A 23,698-nucleotide genomic window follows, 5' to 3' on the forward strand; every position below is an offset into this window, starting at 1 on the left:
CTCCGCCCTGCTGCCAAGAGCGTGTGTGTGCCCGAGCTCTCTGTTTTTCTTCCTGTCTCCTTTCAGTGAGTCAAACACTGGCCCCATGGAGAGCGGCCCCACAGAAAGCTGCCTCCCAAGACCTGGAGACCCTCCTGCACCTCCCGAGACCTGCGGGACTGTGCTGCGGGCCAGCAGTGGGGAGGAGCCTCCTCTGGCTGCTGGCAACGTAGAACGAGGTTTCCCTGCTCAGGGAGGCCACAGTGTCCCCAGGGCTGGAGCAGCAGCACAGCACACTGGCTAACTGCTCAGCAAGCACCACAGTGGACGTGAAGCCAGAACTTAATGTGAATAGTCCTCCAGCCTGAATCCTTTATGAAATGCACAGTACCCACTTCTCTCCAGGGTTTTCCCACCTGCTGGAAGAGAGGGTCTGTGAGCTGGGTGAGAGCTACTGGTGATGGGGACCTTGTAGACAAGATGCAATGAGTGCTGTGCTCGGGGTGGTTGCTATTACTAAAGCATATTGCCTGCTGGAGGGGACCCCTGTGTCCTCTGCTTTGCAAAGGTGAATTTCTGCTGGAGACTGTGTGCCACTGCCTGCCAGACTGTTTGCACAGTTGGGTGGATGCATGTATCTGCGGTTTCCTTTGGGAATTTGTCTAAATGTGCAATACAGATGGGACCTTCTGTCCTTACTCAGGTAAATTACGTACTAGAAATTTGGGGCATGTAAGAGCAGGGGACTGCATGAGAAGAATATGGCCTTATTTGCTTGTGTGAAAAGTGTTCATGTGCTGTGTGCAATGTCAGTGCATTTGAGTCCTGTGTGTGTGTGGGGGGGGGGCGAGGCGGGGAGTGCAGAGTTTTAGGAACTTTCAGGTGCATGGTGGATGCCTGATATTCTTTTAGGAACTTTCAGGTGCCTGGGGGATGCCTCATATTCTTTATGCATCATGTCAATTCCTGCTGTATCATTTGTGCTTGAGCTCTTTCTGTCTGTACACCTTCTCTTTTGCTTGAAGAACAAACGTACTCTCTCTTCTTGGGAAGATGTGACCTCATTGACAGTACTAGATAGCTGCTTATTCTGTACCTGTCAATGTCTTGTTCCCAATTCTAGTTCAAAAAACCCCCCGTTAATCAATACTGAGATTGTTCTCCCACTGCACCCACATGCACTCCCTGGTGTTCTCTACACTGTGCCCCGCCCCAACAGTCCATGTCCTTGAAGCCCAGCTCAGCTGGTAGAAATCCTTTTGTCTTTGCTCTGATGCTCACGACTCATCGAAAACTGACTGTGATGGGTCTGGCTGCAGCCAGGTTTTTGTGTCCGGCTTCTTTAAAGACCACACAAGCAGGTCTGCTCTGAGGTTCTTCCTCTCCTGCTTTCACACTGCCCTCAGGTGCTCTCTGGAACGTGTTCTGTCTCTTTACAGCCTCTGTGGAGCTCTTTTATTCATTCAGTTGTGTTTTTTCACAAGCGCATGTTTTCTCATGGATATCTTAGTCTTAACCAGTCCTCATTTATGCTTTTACTCACTAATTCCCTTATTTCTTTTCCAGACAAACATCAAAGCAAACACAACTTCCAGAGCATCTAAACCTCCAGCTTTCAATCCTTTGCAGGTTTTTCTTTATACTAATGAACAACATTTTTTACTATATGAAATCCCCTTTCTCCAGTCACCTTTCTGTGCTTGGTCTTGCTTTCTGAGGTAGCAAAGCACAGTGTGGTTATGAATCTGCCAGGCCCATTTGTCTATCTCTGCATTTCATGGCAAAGTTTAGCATGTGAGACTCAAGCCATCCTGAACGCAGCTACCCCTGGGGCAAGTGCATGGAGCTGAAAGAAAAGAAGGGGTAAAAGAGACGGAGGAGGGATAAGAGGGTTGTGAGTAGGCTGGTGAACAGGCGGGTAAGAGTCATCATCAAGCATGGCTCCAAAGGCTGAGGGCTGAGTGAACTTTGCATGCAGCTGTCCCTGCAGCCCACCCTCTCCAAGCATCCCCCTCTGCCGTGCAGGTGTTGCCGTCCCCGTGCAGCACTGGCAGTGTGTGGTGTATCCCAGCACAGCCTAACCAATGTGCAGACTACTGTACAATCTCGTAGTCCTGAACAGGTAGTCTGAACACTGGGCAGACGGAGTGGAGCCTCTGCGATCTGCTCTCCGGTTATCAGCAGCTCATTAGTCCTTTCCCCTCCCTGCTTTTGGGATGGGGCTTTGGGGGCAGAGATGGGGTGAAAGGAAGTCCAAGTCCTGATTGAAAAAGCATCCTCTTCTGGCAGCTGGGAAGAAGAAATGTTGCTGCCTGCATGTTTCCAATTTGGAGCAAGCTTCCGAGCTCCTTCCTTTTCCAGTGCCGGTGTCAAGCTGGTACCTGGTTTCCACCTGGGGTATGCTGCACCTTTTTAGAAAGAGGAAAAAAAAAAATAATTACTGCTGTTTGAGGAGGAAATGCTGTGAAGTGTTGGCTGTCACCCAGGTGTGCAGAACTTGTTGCTTCATTCAGCTCCTCTTCTTCCCTGTGGAGCTGTGTGGGCGGATTCCCAGGCCCCAGGCACCCTCATCTCCTTCTGTCCTGTAGATCAGCCCTTTGCCTGGGGTCCGGAGCAAAGCTCGAACAGGACCAGCCTTTGCTTCCAAGTCCTCAAAAGGGTCCTTTGACCCGCCTTGGCCAGTTGCCTTTGCAGCTCACCTCTGGCTACTGCAGGAGCAATCCACATCCCCTCTTTTTCTCCCCCCTACAATGTCTGGCATTGCTGAGTCTCCCTCCCTCTTCTGGCTTTTGCTCCCTCCCTTCTTGCTTCCCTTCTGTCCTTCTGCCTCAATTGACGTGGCAGTGGAGCTAACCAGACCGGAGGAGGAGCTTGCTGGCGGCTGGGGGGGGGCAGGAAGCGAGCCGGCCGCGGGTGGGGGGTGCGGGGGGAAAGGAGGGCTCCCTGCCCCGCTTGGAAACTCGAGGAATGCTGTCGCTCTCTGCGGCGCTTGGCTCCCACGTAACGATTCCAGATGTTAGCCCTAGCCGTGTGGTTTGCTCGCTCTCTCCCTGGTGCTGCAGGGATAAAGAGGGCTCTGTGTGTGCGCGTGTCTGCCTTCCAGGATCCCCCTCTCTTGTGTGCGTGCTGGTGGATGGCTAAGATTTGTGGCCAAAAATGTGAACACCCAGAACTCCCACTTCAGCTCTAACCGTGCGCTGGGGAAGGGTAACCCAGCCCTCTCCTCCTCCCGGAGGTGTGCAATGCTTTGCATGTGTGTTGCACTTGACCTCATCAAAGCAGGTCCAATACTGGGGACTGTCCGTCCCTGCCCTGGCACAGGGACAGCAGTAGGAAGAAATGCCTGCTTGTCCTTTGCAGAGGCTGGTGGACATCACTGTGACCTTAGAGAGGTCACGGCAGTGGAGTTTTGGCCACTGTAACCTCTCTTGAGATACTCAGTTTCCAGCTGTGCTTTCTTGTATACCTCCGATGGGTTCCTAGGATTGCATTTAGCTGTATGTTTAAATCTGCATGTTATTTCAGCTGCTGTAAATAAAAACCTTTATTTTTGTGCAGGTGAGTTGATTGCCATGGCTGTGCTGATTAAGCCGACAGTAATGGTCGTGATCAATCACGTGAGTCCAGGCCTAGCGTCTACAGAGCTTTTGAACTAAATCAGCTTAAAATCTTAGGGTGTGTGTCTAAGTTAAACCAACGCAGCCTTCTGATGTAAACAAGCCATTACAGCTGCTTTGCAGCTTGGAGCAGTGATCAGTGTCTGGTAAACTACACTTTTTTGAGGGTAAAAGTTAAGTGATGCAGGTGGGCTTGAGATGTATGTAGGTTGTGGGATGACTAGGGATTGCTGGAAGAATCGTAGGTCAGAAATTCAGCTCTTCTAAATGTGCATTTTCTTTGCAAAGGCAAGAAGCAGAAAGTGGTTGGTAACGTCTTGGTTGGAGGTTGGGGGGAGCCTGTTCACTTAAAATGCCCTGCTAACTTGCTTTCAAATACTCCAGATTGTTTTTCAGAGGCTTCTTAATAATCTTGTAATGTGCATGTATTCCTACAGTCTGTTAATTATCAATTATGATGTTAATGTGTTTCCATTTCAATAGAGTTTTATTACAGGAGCTCCCAAAATGCTGCATATGTGTTTTATACAAATGATTTGACTGAAACCTCAGTCATCTCAGGGGCAGGTTTGTTTACCCATAGTGCTTTACCTCTTACAAGAAGGAAAGGAGATGTAAGAGGTTTAAGCAAGATGAATTTCTCCTAATTTCACACGGCCACCAGTTAAAACAATGGCGATGCTCTTCCCCCCATACCCACAGACCCTTGTCTCTGTGCAAAAGGAGGGGTTTGTCATAACAGCTACAGAGAAACCTTTAATTAGTTTATTTGTGCTCCAAATGCAAACTGAGTTCTAATAACTCTGCCAATTACTTTCTTGTACTGTGAGTGCCAATTTCCAACCTTAGGGGAGCCCACACATGCATCTGTCAGCTTCATTTCACATGTATCTGAGAGTAGGAAAATTCAGCTTGCTGTTGAGGCAGTCCGGTTGAATGGAGGAAATGCTTTGAGCCCGGCTGTCTTGCTTGTAGGTTATTCTTGTAGGTTATTACCTACAGGATAGCAACAAATTATTCAGGTGATAGTGCGAACCATTGTTGTCTCTGGTCAAAACCAATCTCTAGAATCTAGTAGTTATAAGGAGTCGGGTAGCCACATTAAGGATGTTGCAACATGAGGCTGCAGTCGTGGTATCCCTTTTTTTTCCTCCAGCTGTTGTACTCCACACCCCACAATTGGAATGGCTAATGGATCCTGGTCCTTTTCCTGGCAATGTGTATTTTCTTTCTTTGGTAGATGCAAAGTACAGAGCCATATGGCTGTATCTGCACTGTGCTGGGGGTGGGGGACTAATCCTCTGGCACTTATCCTGCCTCTGCAAGCAGCTTGCAGCCATCTCTCTCTGCAGTTCTCCATGCAAGTAGTGTGACTCCGGTTGGGAGCAACAGCCCTGACTAGGGGTAGCTAGCCCCGCGCCTACAGCGTTCCCTCGCCAACACTGAGCATCCATGTTCTGTTTTGTACGGCCAGTCTGAGTGCTTCTGCCACTTCACCACCTCTCCTTGGCCGCGTGGCTCTACAGATTAACTCGCAGCCAACGTGCGCGTTTTATATAACATACACTCTGCTGCTGAGAGCTTTGCCTGGTTATTTTTTTTATTTCTTCTCATAGGCAGGGGGAGATATCTTATGAGCAACACAAGCCTCTTGGGATCAGACTTAGGGCTTTGAATATAGTATTTCACAAACTACTTTCCCATTTTGATGTGTGCTGGCTCTTCCTTCTCTTTCCTCCTCCACTCCAAGTTTGGAAAGCGAGAGAGAGAGAGAAGCCCCTTTCCCCTCTTGGCCAGGATGCTGTTCAGCCATAGCACATACTGCCAGATTGCTAACATATGGGCAGAGGGCTCAGCCAAAGTTTTGAGAGGCTCAGCCCTTGGCAGCTCGTTCCACACTTTCCTGTCTCTACATTCAGGAAATGAAGTCAGAGTGTTGATATAAAACAGGCTGGGCTGAAAATTGAGAAGCTGGAGAGACTGAAGTGGGGGACTGGGGGAGGGGGGAGCTGCGGGGAGCTGATGAGCGGCAGCGTGCATTGCCCCACAGCATACATGGCATGGGGGCTTCTTGCCTTGTGCCAGTGTCCTCAGTTTGCTCTTGCTACCTTAGAGGACTGGTGTTTTATCTGGTGTACAGATACGTGACTTGTCTGGTGTATGGAAAGATCAGCATGCGGAGATCGTGTTGTCTTGATCATGCAGCAGCATTTATGCAAGAGCTTGGAAGAGGTGAAGGTTGAAACTCTGGCAAAGAGCGTGTATTTCCGTATCGGGGACGTGGGATTCCCTTACCTTTTGACTTCTTTTTTTCCCCCTGAAGAATGACTCCATTGCTAGGTTTCTATGCAATGATGTGCAGAGTGATTTTTCTCAGACACCTTCAACATCAGCTATTTTTTTTCTTACTAGCCCAGAGACTGTGGGGTGGATGCAGGGAGTTGCAGTTAAGTGAGGCTGCAGTGGGGATGGTCTGTCTTGCCTAGGGACTTAGCAGTTGGTGTACTTCACTTCTAGGTTGCTGGTTCAACCTAAACCAGCATAATAACCTAAAGTAATAGAAAGCTGGAAGCTGTTTGTGGCTTACAGAACCTGAAGTGGTCTGTCAGGCTCTGAGACCAGTACCTGGCTGACAGATGTCCTGTCACAAAAATGCTTGCCCACTTCTAATGTAGCCTGATCAACAACATTAAAAAATCCAGGGAAATTTGCTTGGAAGAACTTTCCTGCTTTCATAGCCTGGCATCTTTTGAGAGAGAATGGAGAGTCTGGTAGCTACCCAAGTGATCTCTATTTTCTGGATGCTGGCATTCTTGTTGTATAAATTTTGTAATGGAATGGTATAGTTCGATCTTTAGGCTCGGTCTGAGCTGTGTGGTGTCTGATATCCTTAGAAAACTCAGATCAATTTAACTAAAACTTAAGAGGGTGTTGGGCTGGACTTGCCATCCCCTGAGAGTTTGTAGGTCAGCAGCTTTGTCATCCTTATCTGCTGCTCTGCCCTGCTTCTGTTTTCTAGCTAGCTCTTCAGGGTCTCTGCTCACTGACCATCTTTGTTTTCCATTCTTCTTTCCCCTGAGAGCAATCACGTTTTGTTGTTTCCAGCCAAGAAGGGTCTACAAACACACGAGATCCTCACAAGGGGACAGTCACACGGGCATGCTTGTGCACAAAAGCGTGCTCCGTTTCTACGTCAGTCTTGGGTGGCTGCGTTTTGCCTTTTGGAGACCAGTGTGATGGCTCCCTCTCTTGTTGTGTTGGGGTATGATACCCAGCCGGAGCAGGATGTTCCACAGGGAAGCCTTAACCCAAAGTCACTTCTGTTAATTTGCTGTAGGTCCAGATTTGCGACTAAGCAGGGAGAATAATTTTTATATTTACATTCAGAAACTAAGATCGGGTTTGTTAAAAGATGGTACCTAGGGTCAAAAATGTTGAGTTTTTTTTGAATGCCTTGTTTCTGTGTTTAGCTGGAGATGTCTCTTAGGAGCCAGACTGGAGGGTTGTAGGTGCAGTTACTCTGAAAAATAGGTCCCTTAAAGCTCTCTGAGTCTGGTCACTGAGATTTCAGATTCTGGGTTTTAACATTCACCAAGCAGTATTAATGTTCACTAAGCAAGTGGTGCCCATATTGCTCGAGCTTCTAATAATTTGGAGCATGAGGTTTGTCATTAACGGGCATAGTTACTTGATTTTTTTCAACACGGGGGGTGTTCAGGTAACCTTACAGTAACCTGTACTATTGTAGCCAGACCTGCTCTTTGATCCTTTGATGCATATTTATTATTGGTAACATGAATTAATACTTTAAAAGGGTTCGCAGTAACCAATAGACTGTAGGGCAGTAATAAGATAAAGTGAGAAAGACAGCTTTTCTGAAAAGGTGAATTTAAGTTGATATAGTCCATAATTTCTGTGTCAAACCAGCTTCTCTATCACGTGCCTGGCTTTTCCTGAACCTGGATATAGGCTTGCAGTGGTTAAAAGTGAAACGAAGCGGGGCTGTGAGGGCTGTTCGCCCCTTCCCTGACCAGCAGCAGTGTTTCCCCTCATTAATGCTGTCCTGAGGGCAGAGGTATGAGGAGCAGAGTGATGAAGAGTGTGTTGAAACACACTCAAGCAGACCTGCTCTGGACGTCAAGTGGTTGCTGAGGGTCTTGGTGCTGATTGACCACTTGCTGGGAAGAGTGATGATGACCCTGATGTTGATCACAAGCTGGGGAGCTGCGGCAGTGCCACGCGGCTGCCTGCTCCTGGAGGAGTTGGTGGGGCAGGGTTGTTGGGCCACGTTTGTTGGAGCAGTGAGTGACTTCTTGCCGACCCCCTTTTCAGGAGAAGGAGAAGAAGTATATGTTACCAGTGGATAACCTGAAACTGCGAGACGTTGAGAAGGGGTTCATGTCCAGCAAGCACATCTTTGCTCTCTTCAACACTGAACAGAGGTATGCTCACATCTAAACGTGCCAAGCTCTTGAAGCTGGGGGCAGAATTCCTGTAATACTAGATAGCAGGGAATAAAGGTGAGCATGTTGGGATAGCTGTCCCGGAAAGATGTATGCATCCTTGACGGACAGCAATTCTTGGAGGAGACAAGAGACTTTGTAAAAGAAGTCTGACTTGATTCCTTCTGGTATTACAGATGTGCACCATCTTCCTGCTTCACCAGTGCATGGCCTGCAGCATGACCTTAGCCTTCAGCTGCTTGTGGTTACCTGGGTCTGGCTGTGGCTGGGTATACAATTATAATCAATGTTCTTAGCGAGTGAGTAGGGAAAGCCATAGGAAATGGGGGACCCAGCCTGGCTGGAGAAGTCCAGCAGCAAGCAGAATTGAAAAGGGAACCTTTCAGGCGCTGTTGAAAACACACAACTGATTTGGGGGCAATCAAACTTGCTCATGAAAAAGAAATCATTTCCTTTTCCTTCTGTGAGGTCGTCATGAGGATACTAGCAAAGGACTAAGTGTCTCTGCCTTAAAACGACAGGAAGATTCCTGGTCACTGACATCTTTGTCAAATATGGGCAAATCCCTGATTTGCAATACAGAAGAACAAAATGTTTGTCTTTCTCTCAGGAATGTCTACAAGGACTACCGGCAGCTGGAGCTGGCCTGTGAGACCCAGGAGGAGGTAGATAGCTGGAAGGCTTCCTTCCTTCGTGCAGGAGTCTACCCAGAGCGTGTTGGGGTAAGTTATAGACAAATAATGGGATCAGAAGGAACACAGCGTGCATGTATCTTAAGAAGGATAGCTGCATCCTCTTGTGTTAAAAATAAGTCTGTGGAGGTTTTGTCTCTTTCCTGAGCTGAGGACATTTTGCAACAAAAATTTAAATCCTTGATATGTCCTGGTTTTTCCTTTAGGGAAGCTTGGGGTGAAGTTAACTGGCAGTTTCAAAGCAGAGATAAATAAAGTAGGCAGACAGCCTTGATAAACCCTTCTAGCTCTCTTCTTTTGTGGGCATTAAATTCCCAGTATAAGGGGAATGTTTAGCTACCTGACTACTAAATAGCATGGGTCTGCTGAGCAAAGACACTGTTCCTTTTCAGTAATGCTTACTGTACGGCCTTGTTCGGAGCTTCCTGGCTTAGCAGTTGTTCTCCCATTCCCTCACCCAAATTAGGAAGGGATGTTATTTGAATTTTTCTTTTACTTGGTGGACGCCTTAATATGCTGGTTTAGCAAGACCTCTTATCGCTTTCCTTAGCCTTGTCCCACAACACTTGCTGTCAGCATTATGCTCTGCTTTAAAAGTATGTTTTAGAGATTTTTGGTACACGTTCCTGTACAAAGCCTTCCTGTTCCCCTCTGAAGAGGAAGCTGCTATAGATAGTTTTCCCATCAGAGAAATTATTATAGCTTATCTGTTTGTATTTGTTGCTTCTGATAGACTTCTCCCATTCATCTTTCCTGTTACACGTGAAGATTGTGGGGTTTGCCTTAAAGCATTTCCTGACAAACTGATGTGATATTAAAAAAAAAAAGAGGATTAGGGGCTGGACCTTGTGACATCAAACTGGCTTTGAACCAGACTGGGCCTCTTAAACGTGTACTTGTTAAGGACACATGCCACCTGATGGTGTGCAAATGGAGTGGTTTGACATAGGAACACTGACCTCTAGGCTGGCTGTCTCAAAACCCTGTGTAATGAATAACAAGCAGCTGTCATAGGTAAGTACATTTCCCTTTAATGCCAACAGTACAATTTCCTTTGCAGAGCGTCCTATTTTGATTTTCAGCTTAGCTAAACAATTTGCTTGTTCCTTTCCAGTGCAACGTAGGTATTTATATATTTTTAGTGGGATCGGTCTTTTTGCTTGTTCATTGCTATTATGGGATCTTCTCCCAATTCTGAGACAAACTAAAAATCTTCTTTTATTTTTTTAATCCCTTTTTGTTTTAATTTTTTCCATGTATGCTCAAACTGGCCTGCCAGGACAAGGACAAAGTAAGTCTGACCCTCTCTGCCTGTGTTGCCCCCTGGGGCTCTCACCAGATAGTTCTCTCTTGTTTTTTCCTTTTGTCACAGAGGCATTTGCTGCTTCTCCCTCTTTGTACCTTCTGTTGGATTGCTACTGTTTGTTTCTGTTCTTGGTTTGAGTTTTCCTTTTTTCTTTTTATTTCTCCCTTTTTATATGACTTCTGATTCTTGGTGCAAAATTATTTTTGGGATTTTTGACCCTCACTTTTTTTAAGCTGTCCTGTTTGATGTCCACTTCCTTTACTTTGTTTCTCACTGAAGCATTACATTCTTCATTATGTAAGATCTTTCCGGCAAAAGCTCAAATTAACAAAAGAATTTGCCCTTTCTCACATGTTCTTGTTCCCAAAACAAGATAAGCAATTTCCTACACTGTTGCAAGTCCTTCAGACTGGGATGGTTTAAAATAAAGATATTTTTTTCTTTCTCTATAAAATCAAGTTGTGTTGGAGTTGTTTTTGTTGTTTGTGGTTTTTTTTAAGAAGTATTGAGAAAGACAGCAGTGTTGCATGCTTTGCTGCTTTGAAATTGATCCCAAATGGATGAGCCTTGTCAGTTGCTTTCTGCCAAACAGCACAGCCCAGGTTTTCCCTTACAGAAAGGCAGACAAAGCATTTCAGGCAGACAGGAAGAGATTCGTCTGCTTGGTGTGAAAGAAAAGATTATTAATGACTTTACGGTGCAGGATTTGCAGCTGAAGTGATCAGGAAGGTTTTCTAGATTATTCCATCTACCTTCAGTCTGACAGAGGTGCGTGCATACTTAACCACTCCGTATCTGTTTCCTCGTTTGTATAACGAGGATGAAGATGCAGTGTGTCAGAGAGTCTGTAAGGCTTAATTTACGGTTAATGAGTCTCATGTCCAAACTGAATCTGGGCATGGAAAACCCAGCTCGCATGAAAAACTTTTCAGGAAGCTATCAACATTAAAAGTAAAAATACAGCTTTGAGTATTCACTAGAGCATATAACCTGTGAACGTTGGTCAAGAGTCCTGTTGCCTTTCACCTCTGTACAAGAACTTCCTACTGAGAGAGCAGCTTTGTTGTTAAAGCTCCTCAGCTCCGAGCTGGAGATGTCTGTACAAGCTGAGCTACGCATTGACGATCACAGCTCAAAATGTAAGCTTAAGGAAGTTGGTATTCATTGCATGTGCTTCCTGCGTGTTCCCTTTTCTTCTTTTAGCCCTCTTATGAAAAGCTGATTTTATGTTACTTTTAAAGAACCAATCTGTTTCTCCTTTTCTCTGCAGGCCAGTGAAGCAGAGGAGAATGGATCGGACAGTTTCATGCACTCCATGGACCCTCAGCTGGAGAGACAAGTGGAAACGATCAGGAACCTGGTGGATTCCTATATGGCAATTGTCAACAAAACCATCAGAGACCTCATGCCGAAGACAATCATGCACCTCATGATAAACAATGTACTTATCTCTCTAGTCAGTGGGGTGGGGGAGACACAGAAGGGGAAAAATAGGAAGGGAAAGAATGAAGAAAACCTGAAGGTGGCTTGGAAGGAGGGAGAGGTGGGAACAGAATGGAGTGCTTCAAGGAAGACAGTGGAAAGTGATTCCTCCTTTGTGCTCCTTTACAGACCAAGGACTTCATCCATTCGGAGTTGCTGGCAAACCTGTACTCCTGTGGTGACCAAAACACGCTGATGGAGGAATCAGCAGAGCAGGCTCAGCGACGCGATGAAATGCTGCGCATGTACCATGCCCTGAAGGAGGCCCTCAACATCATCGGGGACATCAACACCAGCACTATCAGCACCCCCATGCCCCCACCGGTGGACGACTCTTGGCTGCAGGTGCAGAGCGTACCATCTGGACGCAGGTACCAGAGGCTCAGGGGGAGAGCCCCACAGACCTGCCTGATGCCTCTTCAGTGGCTAGCTGGGGCCTCCGACTGAGACAGGGAGTCCTCCTCTTCCCTCCTCTCCCTGTGGACGGAGAGTTCTGGGTACTTGCATTGGGAGGCTCCTGGGCTTTGAAGGTGGTGTAGGGCTGCTACGTCTTTACGGTGGATGCGAAGGCTTCTAACCCCTTAGGTTAGGTGGTGCCTGAAGTACCCCTGAAGGCAACCTGAAGCCTGGCGTGGCCCTTGCAAGCCAAAGGGTGGTGTTGTAAAATGACATGAAACCAAAGGAGCGCTGAAGGCAGCCTTTGGGGACCTGATGATGGCAAAGGGATCTCAGGCCAATTGCTGCAGTTGAATTTTCTTCATTTGTTTGTCAGGTCTCCTACGTCCAGCCCCACGCCACAGAGGAGAGCTCCAGCTGTTCCACCCGCCAGACCTGGGTCTCGAGGTCCAGCTCCTGGGCCACCTCCTGCTGGTGGGTCCACGCTGGGTGGTGCCCCCCCCGTGCCCTCCAGGCCAGGTGCCTCTCCTGATCCCTTTGGGCCCCCGCCTCAGGTTCCTTCTCGGCCTAATCGTGCTCCTCCTGGGGTTCCCAGGTAAGTCCCGAAATGTTGCTCCACACAGGTGGGATATGTCCAGGTTTGAGTAGCAGCCCTGACAGCACTTAGCCTGCCTGGGCCATGGAAGGAGGATGGAGCGCGTGGTATGGGTACAGTCTTCAGAGACTTGAGTGGAGTCCATAGGCAGGAGCATCATTGTCCATTGAGATTTCATTGCATGGATGAGGCAGTGTCAAGGCAGCTCTTGGGAAGAGAGAGGCAGCCTCTTCGCTGCACAGACCTCTGTGTAAAGGATGGGGGAAGAGGACCTCGTACCCAAGGGCTTTATTAAAGCAGTCACACCAACGCCCCTGCTCACAAGTAGGAGGTGGTCACTAGAAGAATCACAGGGCTGGAGTGACAGTTCCCCTCTGTGTAGGGCTCCCCAAAGTCTGAAGTTGCCCCTTTTCTTCTGGCCCGGAGTTCTTCAAGGTGAGTTAGAGACACCTTCATCTAAGCTGTTCAATTGCTTTTTTGCTAGAAAATATTGCAACATCACTGCAGGGAAAAGGATAGTTATTTTTTTGGGGGGGGCATCTCTGTTGCTTCTGTAATCAACTTGAACATTTTCCAGTCTGGAGGGTCCAAATCACACAGCTTTGCTTTCCATTTAGGAAACTTAATTCCTTTCCTGTGCAGTCGCTTCGAACACACCTCAGCAGAGTAGTAAGGGATTACCCCCTGTGCAGCTAGGCACGTGTTCCTGAGGGAACTTAGGAAGCGGTCTGGAACCGGGAATGCTTTTATGATGAGTACTCGGCCTCCTGTGAGAAAGAGAAGGCGATTAGCGCAGTGAAGAATGAACATAACCAGAAACTCCCCAGTGACAAGCCAGAGGGAACACACTTCCCTTGCGGAAAATACCTCCTTTCCAGTGGGTGCTGGTGGGACCTGTCTGAAAGCGTTGCCATTTTCCGCGGAAAGGCCCAGCCTGTCAGTGGGTGATGACGGTACGTGGCAGAAGCGGCTCAGCTCCCTGCTGTGGTAGTGCCCCAGCTCATACTTGGCGCTGCCCGTTTGGGGGGGGGGGGGGGTGTTCTCCGCCAGGCTGTATCCAGCCCAGAGGTGGGTGAGTCTGAGGAGATTCCAGACCAGTTTCTGACTCCGGTGTGTGCAAATGGTTTGACTTTCTTGGTGCCTCTGCCCCAGTCCTCCCCATGCACCTTGATGCAGCTCCCACAGTAGCTTGTCCACACATGTGTCGGTGTTGCCCCAGGGGCTGTGGTCCTGCTGGTGGCACCTACGGATGTCAGCATGCTTCTCCTGTGTATTTCAGCCCTTGCTTCTTGTGACCCTGCTTTTCTGTATGATGTTACTTTGTAGTTTTGTTTTTAGTATACTTTTGCTGCTTTCTGTTTCCATCTTTCTTCTTTCACTCAGTTTCATTTCTTCACTCATGAAAATATTCAATATACCTGATCATCATGGTAGGATTCCCCCAAAGGGCTGAAATGAATTGGCCTCTTCTGAAGAAATCCGTCATAGCCTGTCTTGGTGGCTTTCCTGCCTTTTGCATGAGGTAGAAGGGTTTAGGGTAAGGTAGGGAACAGCACTGGAGCAGAGGAAGAGATTGTTTCATACTTAACAGACCAATCCCTTGTTCTAGAAGGAGAGGTGGTAGGTTGGATTGCATGCTACTGGCTGCCCAGACCTGGAATTGAGAATGTAGTTCCAGAAGGTGTGAAGTGATGCTCATTCTCTGATCCCCCTCTCTGATTCTTCCAGTTGTTCATAGACTCCTCTGGATCCTGACATCAGCTTGTCATTTGAGTTCACTGATGAACGGAGAATTTCCAATAAGGGACTCTTTCTCTTCCTCTCCTGTATATAGAACAAGAATGTTCCCTGCTAGCACTTGGACTTGGGCCCTTCTGCCATGGGTGAATGAATGCCATCTCCATTGTTGCTTTTTTTAATACTTTTTAAATTCTTTTCCCTTGCTTACCAGGCTACACTAGTGTGTGTGTGTGAGGAGCAAAGCTCTTGTATCTGGCATGAGTGGGCTTTGCTGTAGGAGTTGGTGTTATGTAGTGAACTGGAAGTGCATGGTGGTGGCTGGATGTACTTTGCATGTGTATGCACACTGATTCCCGTGTAGAAGTTTGGCAGGTTGTGTGCCTCCAGTTGTGTGAGCGTCTGATTTTATGAATGATGAACTTAAACAAATGTCACTCTATTTCTTTCTCATAAACATAATTATATAGACACACGTTTTCATGCATAAAGACCACACAGTCCATTTTCTTGCACAGGAAAGTATTCCTGCATATAATTAAGGACACTTAAAACAAGGCTTGCCATCCTGCCTCTGTACTTAGCATATATTCAGTCTACTGTGGAAGTCTGTACTGCCAAATACAGATCTTTGGGAGCTGAAAGGCAGAAACAATATAAGGTCCTGTCTGTGTGCAGTGAAGGACTGCACTTGGACTGTGTGCCTATTGGAGCTATGCAGAAGGATTAGCTCTAAGAAAGCCGTGAAGATGCTCCTCTAGGTATTTGGGCTCTTCAGTTAAAAAGAGTTTGATAGAAACTGTAGGTGAAAGAGCTTAGGCAAGCTTAAAGGAAAAGTAAGAAAGTTTAAGTGAGAATGACTTAACCACTGGAAAAATGGGTTGAAGGTGTTAGCGGGTTCTCCGTTGTTTGGCACATCTAAGGAAAAAGATGCAAACGATCAGTATCACTGTACGCATAACGTCGCACGGCTTTGTAACTTGAATTATTGAGGAGTTTGGAGTAGCCGATCACATGATTTGTGACCTTCGAGATAGGAGCCTTCACCTGCTTCTTCCCATTTTGGGTAGTGCTCAGGACTGCATGTTACCTCCCTCTTTCCTGAGCGTTTATTTCAACTCTAGCATTTAATATGGTCAGAAGATAGGAATGCTTAGTGAGAGGCAAGTCAAGCCACCAGTAGCCAGCTGGTGGGGGTATACTGCTGGTTTGGCAGGTATGAACATCAGCCTGGATGTGTGAGTGGACTGGGTGGGCGAGTGAGCGCCAGCCAGTAGGTGTGTGCACAGACAGATAGCTTTCAGCACGCCTCTGTGCGCAGCAGGTCCTGGGCACGTGCAGAGACGAGGCTGATTGTGTGCGTGCGGTCCTGCGTGGCACGGTGCAGTCCCAACCAGCAGCGCACGCTCGTGCCGTGTTCTGGAGGGGGATGTGCGAATGTGTGGCTCTGCAAGTGCATGTGTCTCTGTTCCACCTTCTTGACAGTCTGTGTGGCCTCTGCCTTGAACTGTCTGAACTGCCATGTTGATTTCATGTTGTCTTTCAGAATCACTATCAGTGACCCCTGAGGACTGGCAGCCACGGTACGTTCTGCGCTCTCCCTGCAATGCATGAGTCAGTGTGTCCCCATCCTCCATTACTTTGCTCTGCAGCTCACCTCTGCTGCCTAGTTCTTGTATCAGTAACAGAGTCCCTTGTCCAACGAACCACCTCTGCCAGGATCTCGTAAAGGGAGGAGTCTTGAACAGGAAAACTGGCTGATCAGAGACAGAGCAGCTGCTTGAGCTGCAGGAGCTGGGGAAGCCTCCGTACCTGACTTAGGGTCACTAAAGGACCCTTTCTCTGCTTCTAGATAGAGGAGGTGGGATGGGGGAATGAGCTCTGGAAACAAGGCCTGGACTGTCTGTGTCTTTCGTTTGGCTTATATCCACACCGACTGGGAGATCGGCTGAACAAACTCCATTTTTATTTGGTTTGTCAGCTGTTAGGATCAAGAGGGAGCCGTGGGGAGCTGTTAGTTCAGACTCCTCTTTTACATTCCAATGTCCGGCTGGAGAAGTGCTCCCACCCTCCTTGGTGCTCGTGGAAGGCAGGAGGAGTTTGGGTCATTAATACCAGGACTTCCATATCTGAGTGCAGGGTGACTCTGACCTTGAATGTTCCCCGTTATCCTTGTGTCCCATTGTCACAGTTAGAAGCCAACTCCCTTTGCTTGTTCTCCACTTGACCCTTTACCTTCTAGGTTACTCTTTTGCCTCCATTCAAACTGCCTTCTCTCCTCTGCCTCCTGCCCCTGTGAGAGGAGGTGTTTAGTGATCCGTCCCCCCAGCACTCTGCCCCGAGCTCCTGCCTGTGTCCCTTTCCTGTCCCTCCCTGCAGTTTGCAGCATTGTACTTGTTCAGTGATGTAGCAGGGTACTGGGGCAGGCTCATGTGTGCTGCGCTGGCCCAGTGACTCTTCCTTGTCCTGTTAATGCTGAGACTGGGGGTGTAGAGAGGGAGACTGAGGAAATTCTCCTGAGTCTTTCCTGGGAGTCTCCAGCCCTTACTGACAAACAGGTAGAGAGGGCAGAACAGGGCACGTGTAGGGATTTTGGGCCCCTTCTCCCTTTCTCTGTGCATGTTTCTTGAAGTGAAAAGTCTGAGAGGAGTGGAAGCAGCAGCAGCTCCTGTGGATTCTCTGGCTGCTGGTTGCAGCAGAGAACTGGGCTTGGGTAGCGTGTGCTGAAGTGCTCTCAGCAGGAATAGCAAGCCCTGTTCCAGGGCAGGGCGGTTCACAGCTAACCCCCGTCGTGCAGCAGACGGTGTCTGTTACTGCTGCGTGTAACTGCAGTTAGAGCTGAGAGGTGCCACATCACATCAAACCAATGCAGTGATTGACATCATCTTTGAGGATGTCATCTGTCAGCCCTCCTCGCTGATGACGTGCTGCAGAGGTGTTGGAGCAATCAGCAGTTTCCTCCAATACTCCGCCTACTGCAGACATCCCTGACAGCCCTAGAAACATGCATCTTGGTGAACAACCTCAGCAAAGAGGCTTGCTGTTGTCTGTACCTTGTTCTGGGACTCGCTGTTTTGGGGTGTTCTGTTCTTGGTCTGGCATAAAGAGCACCAAGGAAATTAGAAACCCAAAACGCCACCATAAAACAAAGAACTTTTTTTTTTTTTAAAAAAAAAAAATCCCCCGCAAAACCTTTTGCAGTCCAAGGCAATAAATGTAATGTACCATCTCCGTTAGGTCCTTAGCAGAACTCGATTAACCCATTGTTTTCCTAGATACGATTAGCTCAGTGTTCTTTCTTGGTATGGCTTGAAAGACCAATGTCAAAGGACATGATAGTCACTATAACTGGTCTTCTCAGGCTCCTGCCAGGACTCAGGTCTTACTTCCCACGTACTGGAGGCTGCCACAGGCTTCCCCATGAGCAAAACTTTGTTCCCTCTTATTCTGACTGAGGAAAATGACTTTTCAGTGATATAAAAGGGTTTGGCTAGCAGTGTAGTGAGACAGACTGAAGTAACATTTCAGGAGTGAATGCTGCATGTCTGAGAGACCTCTCTGTCCCTTTTTTTGCTGGGAAACAGTTTTCAGCCTCTTATAACTTTACCAGGCAGATGCTGCAAGTGTCTCCAGAAAACCTGTGACTTTAAAAAGTGACAGCTCCTCCCCCTGAAGTGCCCTGAGTGCTGAGAGAAGTGTCTGCAAAAATGGATCACAGTACACTACAAAAAAGCAGCCCATCTACCTGCAAATTATTTGTGCTCTTTTCAGTCCTATTTATTCTGGTAGGGTCAATTGTTGTCTCTTGCCAGAACACATCACACAGTCCAGTGACTTCAAGCATCCTTTTCGCATAAAGCTGTGGAGGCTGTTAGAACAAACTGTCCAAACTCCTGAAATGCAAAAAGTCCTTCAAGCTTCTCAAAAAATGCCTTCTAACACATGTGACACTACAACAGCATCTCACTAAAGGTTGAGCTGAAGTTTTGTAAGGCTTTAATTCAAGTGCTATTGCTGTTCTGGTAACAGTAGTAGCCATTGAATGGTTGGTATTGCATTTACACCGTGAGCAACCTTCAGAGATGATGCACAGACCCTGTGTGTCGTGATGCTGAGGGTCACAGATTGCCCAGTTGTAACATCTCATGGTGAGATTTGCTTCTGGGAGACTGTATTGTTTTGGCATCCTTCCAAGGTGCTTGTAACTTGCAGGTTAGCTCAGTCCCATCACTGTACAGGAGCAGTAACTTGATGGGCATGCTGACAGTGGGGTCTTGCGGTCCCTATTGACGCTTTCAGTCAAGAAAATAACATTTAGAAATGTTTTGCTGTCTGAAGCTTATATATCACTTCCCGAGGCAAACAATGAGTGGTCGTAATTGTTTTGGGATCTGGGGCTCAATAGCTACGGAACAATAAATTCTGCTGAGGGTAACACACAGGACTGTAGAGTTGCCTTGGCTCATTTACTAAGATGAGGGAGCTTGCCCTAATTTATAGGAGTGCAGCTCCTCTGGTACCAGCATGCCGATAGACTTGCAGCCAGTGCAAAACAGGACGTCCTTATCTCGGGAGATTGCACTGGGTGCAAATACCCTCCTCTGCCCCCTCTTCCCTTCTTCCTGCTTCCCTCAGCCCGTGTTAGGGGAAGGTCTTCACTTCTCTCAGCCAGGTGATTGTAATCTTAATTAAAGCTTGTCAGTGTGGAATTATTCAGGCATTAATTCTGTGACACCTGGTTCTGCATTATCGGTGCAAATGCTTCCCCTCTGTTTGGTCTGCATCCTGTTGGGTTTGCTCTTTGCTTTTCAGGCAGTTCGGACTGTAAAACTACTCTGGCTCAGTACTGGACAATTTAATTATCATAATGATGCTGTTTAGGCTGCAGACACTGCAGGGAGCATGCTTTAAAGGAAAAACATAATTGGACTCACAGACTTACAGAACGATTTATTTGTAGATTTCATAAAGCCTGTAGTCTGAGTCTGAAGTGATCTTTCAAGTAATGAGTTGAGAGAGAGACAGCAAGGGTGTGTATTTTCTGGGGTTTTGTTTTTCCCCAGTCCCTTACAGAAAGGAGACTCCAGAGCACTTAAGAGTTTGCCATCTGTGTGAGTTAACTTGTTGCCCAGTTACCTAGCTAAAGTGCCAGTAAAAGGGCTGGAGCAGAATGGGGTAGTGATAGCCAGAGCTCCTTTTATTGAAGTAGAAGCTGCATTTGCTGAGCACCAGAACTAGCGAACCAAAAGCAGCAAGCTTGCCCCTAATGTCAGAGATCAGTGTCATTGGAATAGGCAACCTCAGGCTTGCATTAGCCTCGAGGGCGGGGGAAGAAGGAAGGTGCTCCTCCAAACCATCCAAGAACCTCTGACAGCAGCGCGTCTCAGAGGACCCCATCCATGCTGTGTGACTGTCATGTGCTTGATACAGGAGCTCACTGTTGTCCGTGCTTCTCAACTCTCGTTCCAGAGCCAGTGCATTCACTGGCAATAAATCTCTGCACTTCCAAATTTCAGAGGGAGCACAAAACTGGCTGTGCAGCAGATTGCTTTACTGGTGATCCACGCTGTGCAGGAAGGCCAGTGTGAGGCGTGAGTAAGCGTGTAAGTCTCCTTCGTGGAGTTGCAGGCTGGTAGTTTGTGCCTCATGTTTTATTTTCTCGCTGGCTCAGGCGAGGTGGAGAAGCACGTGTGATTGTGACTGCGATTGCTGTGCTAACCACAGTGTGTGTTCTCTTGTTTTTGTTTCCTGCTTTTTCACAGCAGAAGGGGCCCCGCCTCACCTACTCGACCTACCATAATCCGACCGGCTGAACCGTCCCTCTTAGATTTATAACTCGAGGCTGTAGACAGCTGGCGACAAATGCCGTGCTGGCGGCTTCCCCATTGCACCCTCCCTTCCACAGCCACAGTCACTCCTCTCATCCATCCCACACCTCTGCCTCCCACCACCCCCTCCTGGTGTGTCGTAAAACACTAGCCTAGTGATCGAGCTCTTCGTCTTCACTCGTGCGTCCTGTATTGCTTTGTGAGCGTAGAGTAGCCTTCATTCAGTGGCATGGATCCCTGAAGTACACAGGCTCCTTGGAGAGATCAGCCGCAGGGACATCCTAAGTCCAAGCGGTGGCTGTCCGTCCAGTAATTCCATCCGCCTGGTCTAGCCTGGATAAGTGTCCTGCCCGCATCAGTTAGCTGTAGCACCTGGGACTGATCTGTAGCTATTTTCTTTTCTTGTAGCTAAGGCGACAAAAGTGTAACTTAGAAGAAAAATCCCGTCAAAACATGTGACACCGTTAGAAACAGATTCAATGTCCTGTGTATTAGTTTGACTCCTAAGGTGCAAAAATTCATGTTGGGAGCAGTGCAATCAACCTCTTACCGAAGTGAGGCAGGGAGATCAAGAAAGGGGGAGAACTCAGTGGATCGGTCTAGTCCTGCCAGAGCGAAGTCTGAGATAGCGCGCACAGCTCAGCGGGCAGGGAGCACGCGGACCTGCTCACGCTCGGCTCCTAGAAGAGCTGGGGAGATCCTGCTGGTGACACACTGGCTCCTGCCAGCGGCTGTCTGGCATCACCGCTTTTGGCTGACTTGTCTGAACCCAGCAGGGAGAGGGGAGTAGATGCGTGGCTCCCCCTTTGCAAACGGACAGCCGCATTTTTTCTGGGAGTTGGCTGGGTAATCTTTTGAAAATTCTGCTTTGAGTAAGCACATCTCTCAGTGTTTTTTTGGGTACTGTGGTGACTTCTTCCGTAGCCTTTTTCTTCTTGCATGTATACAGTACGTGTTTGGGGAAACTTGTAACCATTGTTGATCACAACTCATCTTCTGAAGGTTTGGGGTTTACTTTTCATGCTGTATGTATTAAAAAAGACTTGAGAATTAAGAATATATCAACCCAGTACATTTCAGATGTCATGTCTCTACCAGAGCTAAATGAGCCACCCGTGTTGCAGGCTTTCAGCCAGGCCTGTTTCAGATTTAAGTTACCTTATTTCAGTGCTTAGTGCTCTTAATTGCTGTGGTGGATCCTCTGTTGTTCTGATGCCAGTTCCCTTCTGCATTGTAACTGTTGTTTTACTACTTTTCCTCCTCTTCCTTCCCTTCCCCTGTTCCCTGTTTCTTTGTTTTCTTGTCTTTAAACTCCAGCCGGCCGGGTAAGGCCAGTCCCTCCCGCCCAGAGAGCCCCAAACCACCATTTGACATGTAGGCCTGCTCCCTCTGAGACTCTTTGCCTGCCTCTTAGCTGTTCTGTCCTGGAATGGTCTGACTCGAATCTCACATGGCTTGTTTTGTTTGTGTTTTGTGACATACACATATCAGATGTAATTGTAGTGAAACTGGGTTTGGTTTTGGGTTTTTTTTCTTTTTCTTCCCAGATGCTTAAAGGAGTTAAGTATATTGTAGTAATGATAAACATATATTTACTGTTATAAATATCTATAAATATATATATATAAGATGAAAAATCTATATATGTCCAGGTGTTTAAAGCCATTTGTGCTTCCTTGTGGATTTTAGGAAATACACACACAACACATGCAAAAAGTTAACCAAATCCTGATGTTGAGTTTTTGAGCTGATTGTTAAATTCTCTGCTGTGTGCAGTTGGGTTGTTGTATTACCCCAGACTTGTGGGTGAACTGTCTCAGTGCTGGTAGTAGCTGTGATGCAGTTTGTGATCTACCTGTCACTCTTGTTTATTGGATGAAATAAATGATCATTTCTGTATAACAAAGGTCTCCATGACTAGAATAAAACCATCGCTCTTTCTCTTGCTCTTTCTCTGTGTGATTTTCAAACTGTGTTTGCTTATAACTTAATCTTTTCATCCCATGTATTATGCAAATGGGTGCTGTCGCAGATAGGGAAGGTGGACCAGACCTGCAGCAGAGCGAAACTGCTCGTCAGATGCAGAACCTGACTCCCTGTCTCTGTGGTAAAGAAAAATGCATGGAGGTGCCTCAGTGACTGGACATACGTCAGGTGCGAGTTTTGCACACAACTGCTTGGTTCTTCAAAAGGTATTTTTGCCTGTGAGCTGTTTGCAGAGCGCAGCAGGCCCCTGTTCAGGGTAGGTTTTTTGTCAAGTGGTGTCTTTTGGGGCTGTAGCTGAAGTACAGCCCAACCACAGTCTAGTATGCTTGGCCAGCTCCTGCCTGGCCCTTGCTTTGGGCTGAGGTGGGATTTCTTCCCCCAGTATAAACCGGGTAAACCTCTGAATTCAGTCAGAATTCAGTCAGGTGGGTCAGCAAAACACTCCTGAAGGGAACAGGGTGAAAAACGGGTCTGGGTGTGAAATGCTGCCCACAAGAACCATCTCGGGCTCATCAGCAGTCTGTCTACAGGAAAACATTCATGAAAGCTAAGTGAGAAGGGTATCCTGTGCCAGGGCAGGTTGTCTTAAAAAAAAAATTCTTTTTTTCCTGACCAAATTTCAGTGTGATCTGTGTTGAAGAAATAAATGTAGTCCATGCCCACCTGAATGAGTTTATTTGGAAAGCAAATTTGTGACAGGATTGTCACCTCTGCAACAGACTGCAGACCACCTTCACTCCTCTCATCTCCTTTGCAGTACTACAGTAGAACATCCAATCAATATTTATTCCATTTACAGTAACACTCTGTATTAAATCACAGCCCTGCCCCTGTTAGCTATGATACAGATTTACAAGTAGCCTGAGCAGGCATCAACACTGCAAAAGGCTTAGTCTTTTGTCAAGGAACACAGAGCATTTACACAGGTACAGTATGTACACAGATGCGTGCAGCCAGCAGCCTGTGGCACTGGCTGTCACCCCACTGGTGGTGTGCTAATGATGCTGCTCGCACCATTCAAAAGCCAGCCCCGCTCTCTGCCAGCAGGTTTGCAGGCAAGCTCTCATTCTTTGAAAGCTTTTTTTAGTTTTACATGGAACCATCAAGTTGAACCATTAAAAAAAAAAAGAAGCAACCTCCACAATCTGCTTCTGACCTTGGAAGAGCTCTAATGCGCTGATGTGAAGCTTGAGCAGCTTGGAGGCAGAAGAAATGAATGGTCTCTCTTGACAAACGCCTGAATTTGTACCACGCTCCTGTGCCTGCCTCTTCCGAGGCAGGTTCACAGGGAGGCAGCGTGTGCTGCTTCAGGCGCTTGCCCAGGCTGTGACCGTTGGGCCCCTCAACCCTCCTCTGCAGCCTTCCCTACAACTCCGCTGCTGGAACTGACCCTCCTCCCGCCAGGCAGCTCCTGCCTCAGAGGCAAGTTCAGCTGTCTCCCAGTGCTTGCCCCACTGGCACACCTGAGGGGCTTGGCTTTGCTGCTGCTTCAGGGGACTCTCCTCCACCAGGTTTTGTTTTCTCCTTAGAATTAGGGCTGCAGTGCCAGGCAATACCTCAACAGCTGCCAACTTACACAGGAAGTGATAGAGAACAAGGAACCCTAGAATACAGGAA

The 23,698-nt window shown here is 47.6% G+C and overlaps 1 protein-coding gene across 18 annotated transcripts in view; it reads left to right on the top strand.

Annotated features, from left to right (window-relative positions):
- The window catches only part of DNM1 (dynamin 1), a 68,734-nt gene extending 46,694 nt beyond the window's left edge, over positions 1 to 22,040 (top strand). For 4 of the 18 annotated variants that reach the window (XM_040605916.1, XM_040605919.1, XM_040605917.1 and 1 more), the window contains 7 exons: positions 7,929 to 8,038; positions 8,670 to 8,781; positions 10,031 to 10,042; positions 11,328 to 11,498; positions 11,669 to 11,910; positions 12,312 to 12,530; positions 20,030 to 20,881. In XM_040605916.1, the coding sequence (XP_040461850.1) occupies positions 7,929 to 8,038; positions 8,670 to 8,781; positions 10,031 to 10,042; positions 11,328 to 11,498; positions 11,669 to 11,910; positions 12,312 to 12,530; positions 20,030 to 20,102 (939 nt within the window). In that variant the 3' untranslated portion in view covers positions 20,103 to 20,881. Of the gene's footprint in view, positions 1 to 7,928; positions 8,039 to 8,669; positions 8,782 to 10,030; positions 10,043 to 11,327; positions 11,499 to 11,668; positions 11,911 to 12,311; positions 12,531 to 15,813; positions 15,851 to 20,029; positions 20,882 to 21,412 lie in introns of those variants that run through there. The other 14 variants (XM_040605925.1, XM_040605926.1, XM_040605920.1 and 11 more) reach the window with 11 other exon arrangements.
- The last annotated feature ends 1,658 nt before the right edge of the window (positions 22,041 to 23,698 follow it).

The sequence above is a fragment of the Falco naumanni genome, chromosome 9, assembly GCF_017639655.2.
Source record: "Falco naumanni isolate bFalNau1 chromosome 9, bFalNau1.pat, whole genome shotgun sequence".
Taxonomy (NCBI): domain Eukaryota; kingdom Metazoa; phylum Chordata; class Aves; order Falconiformes; family Falconidae; genus Falco; species Falco naumanni.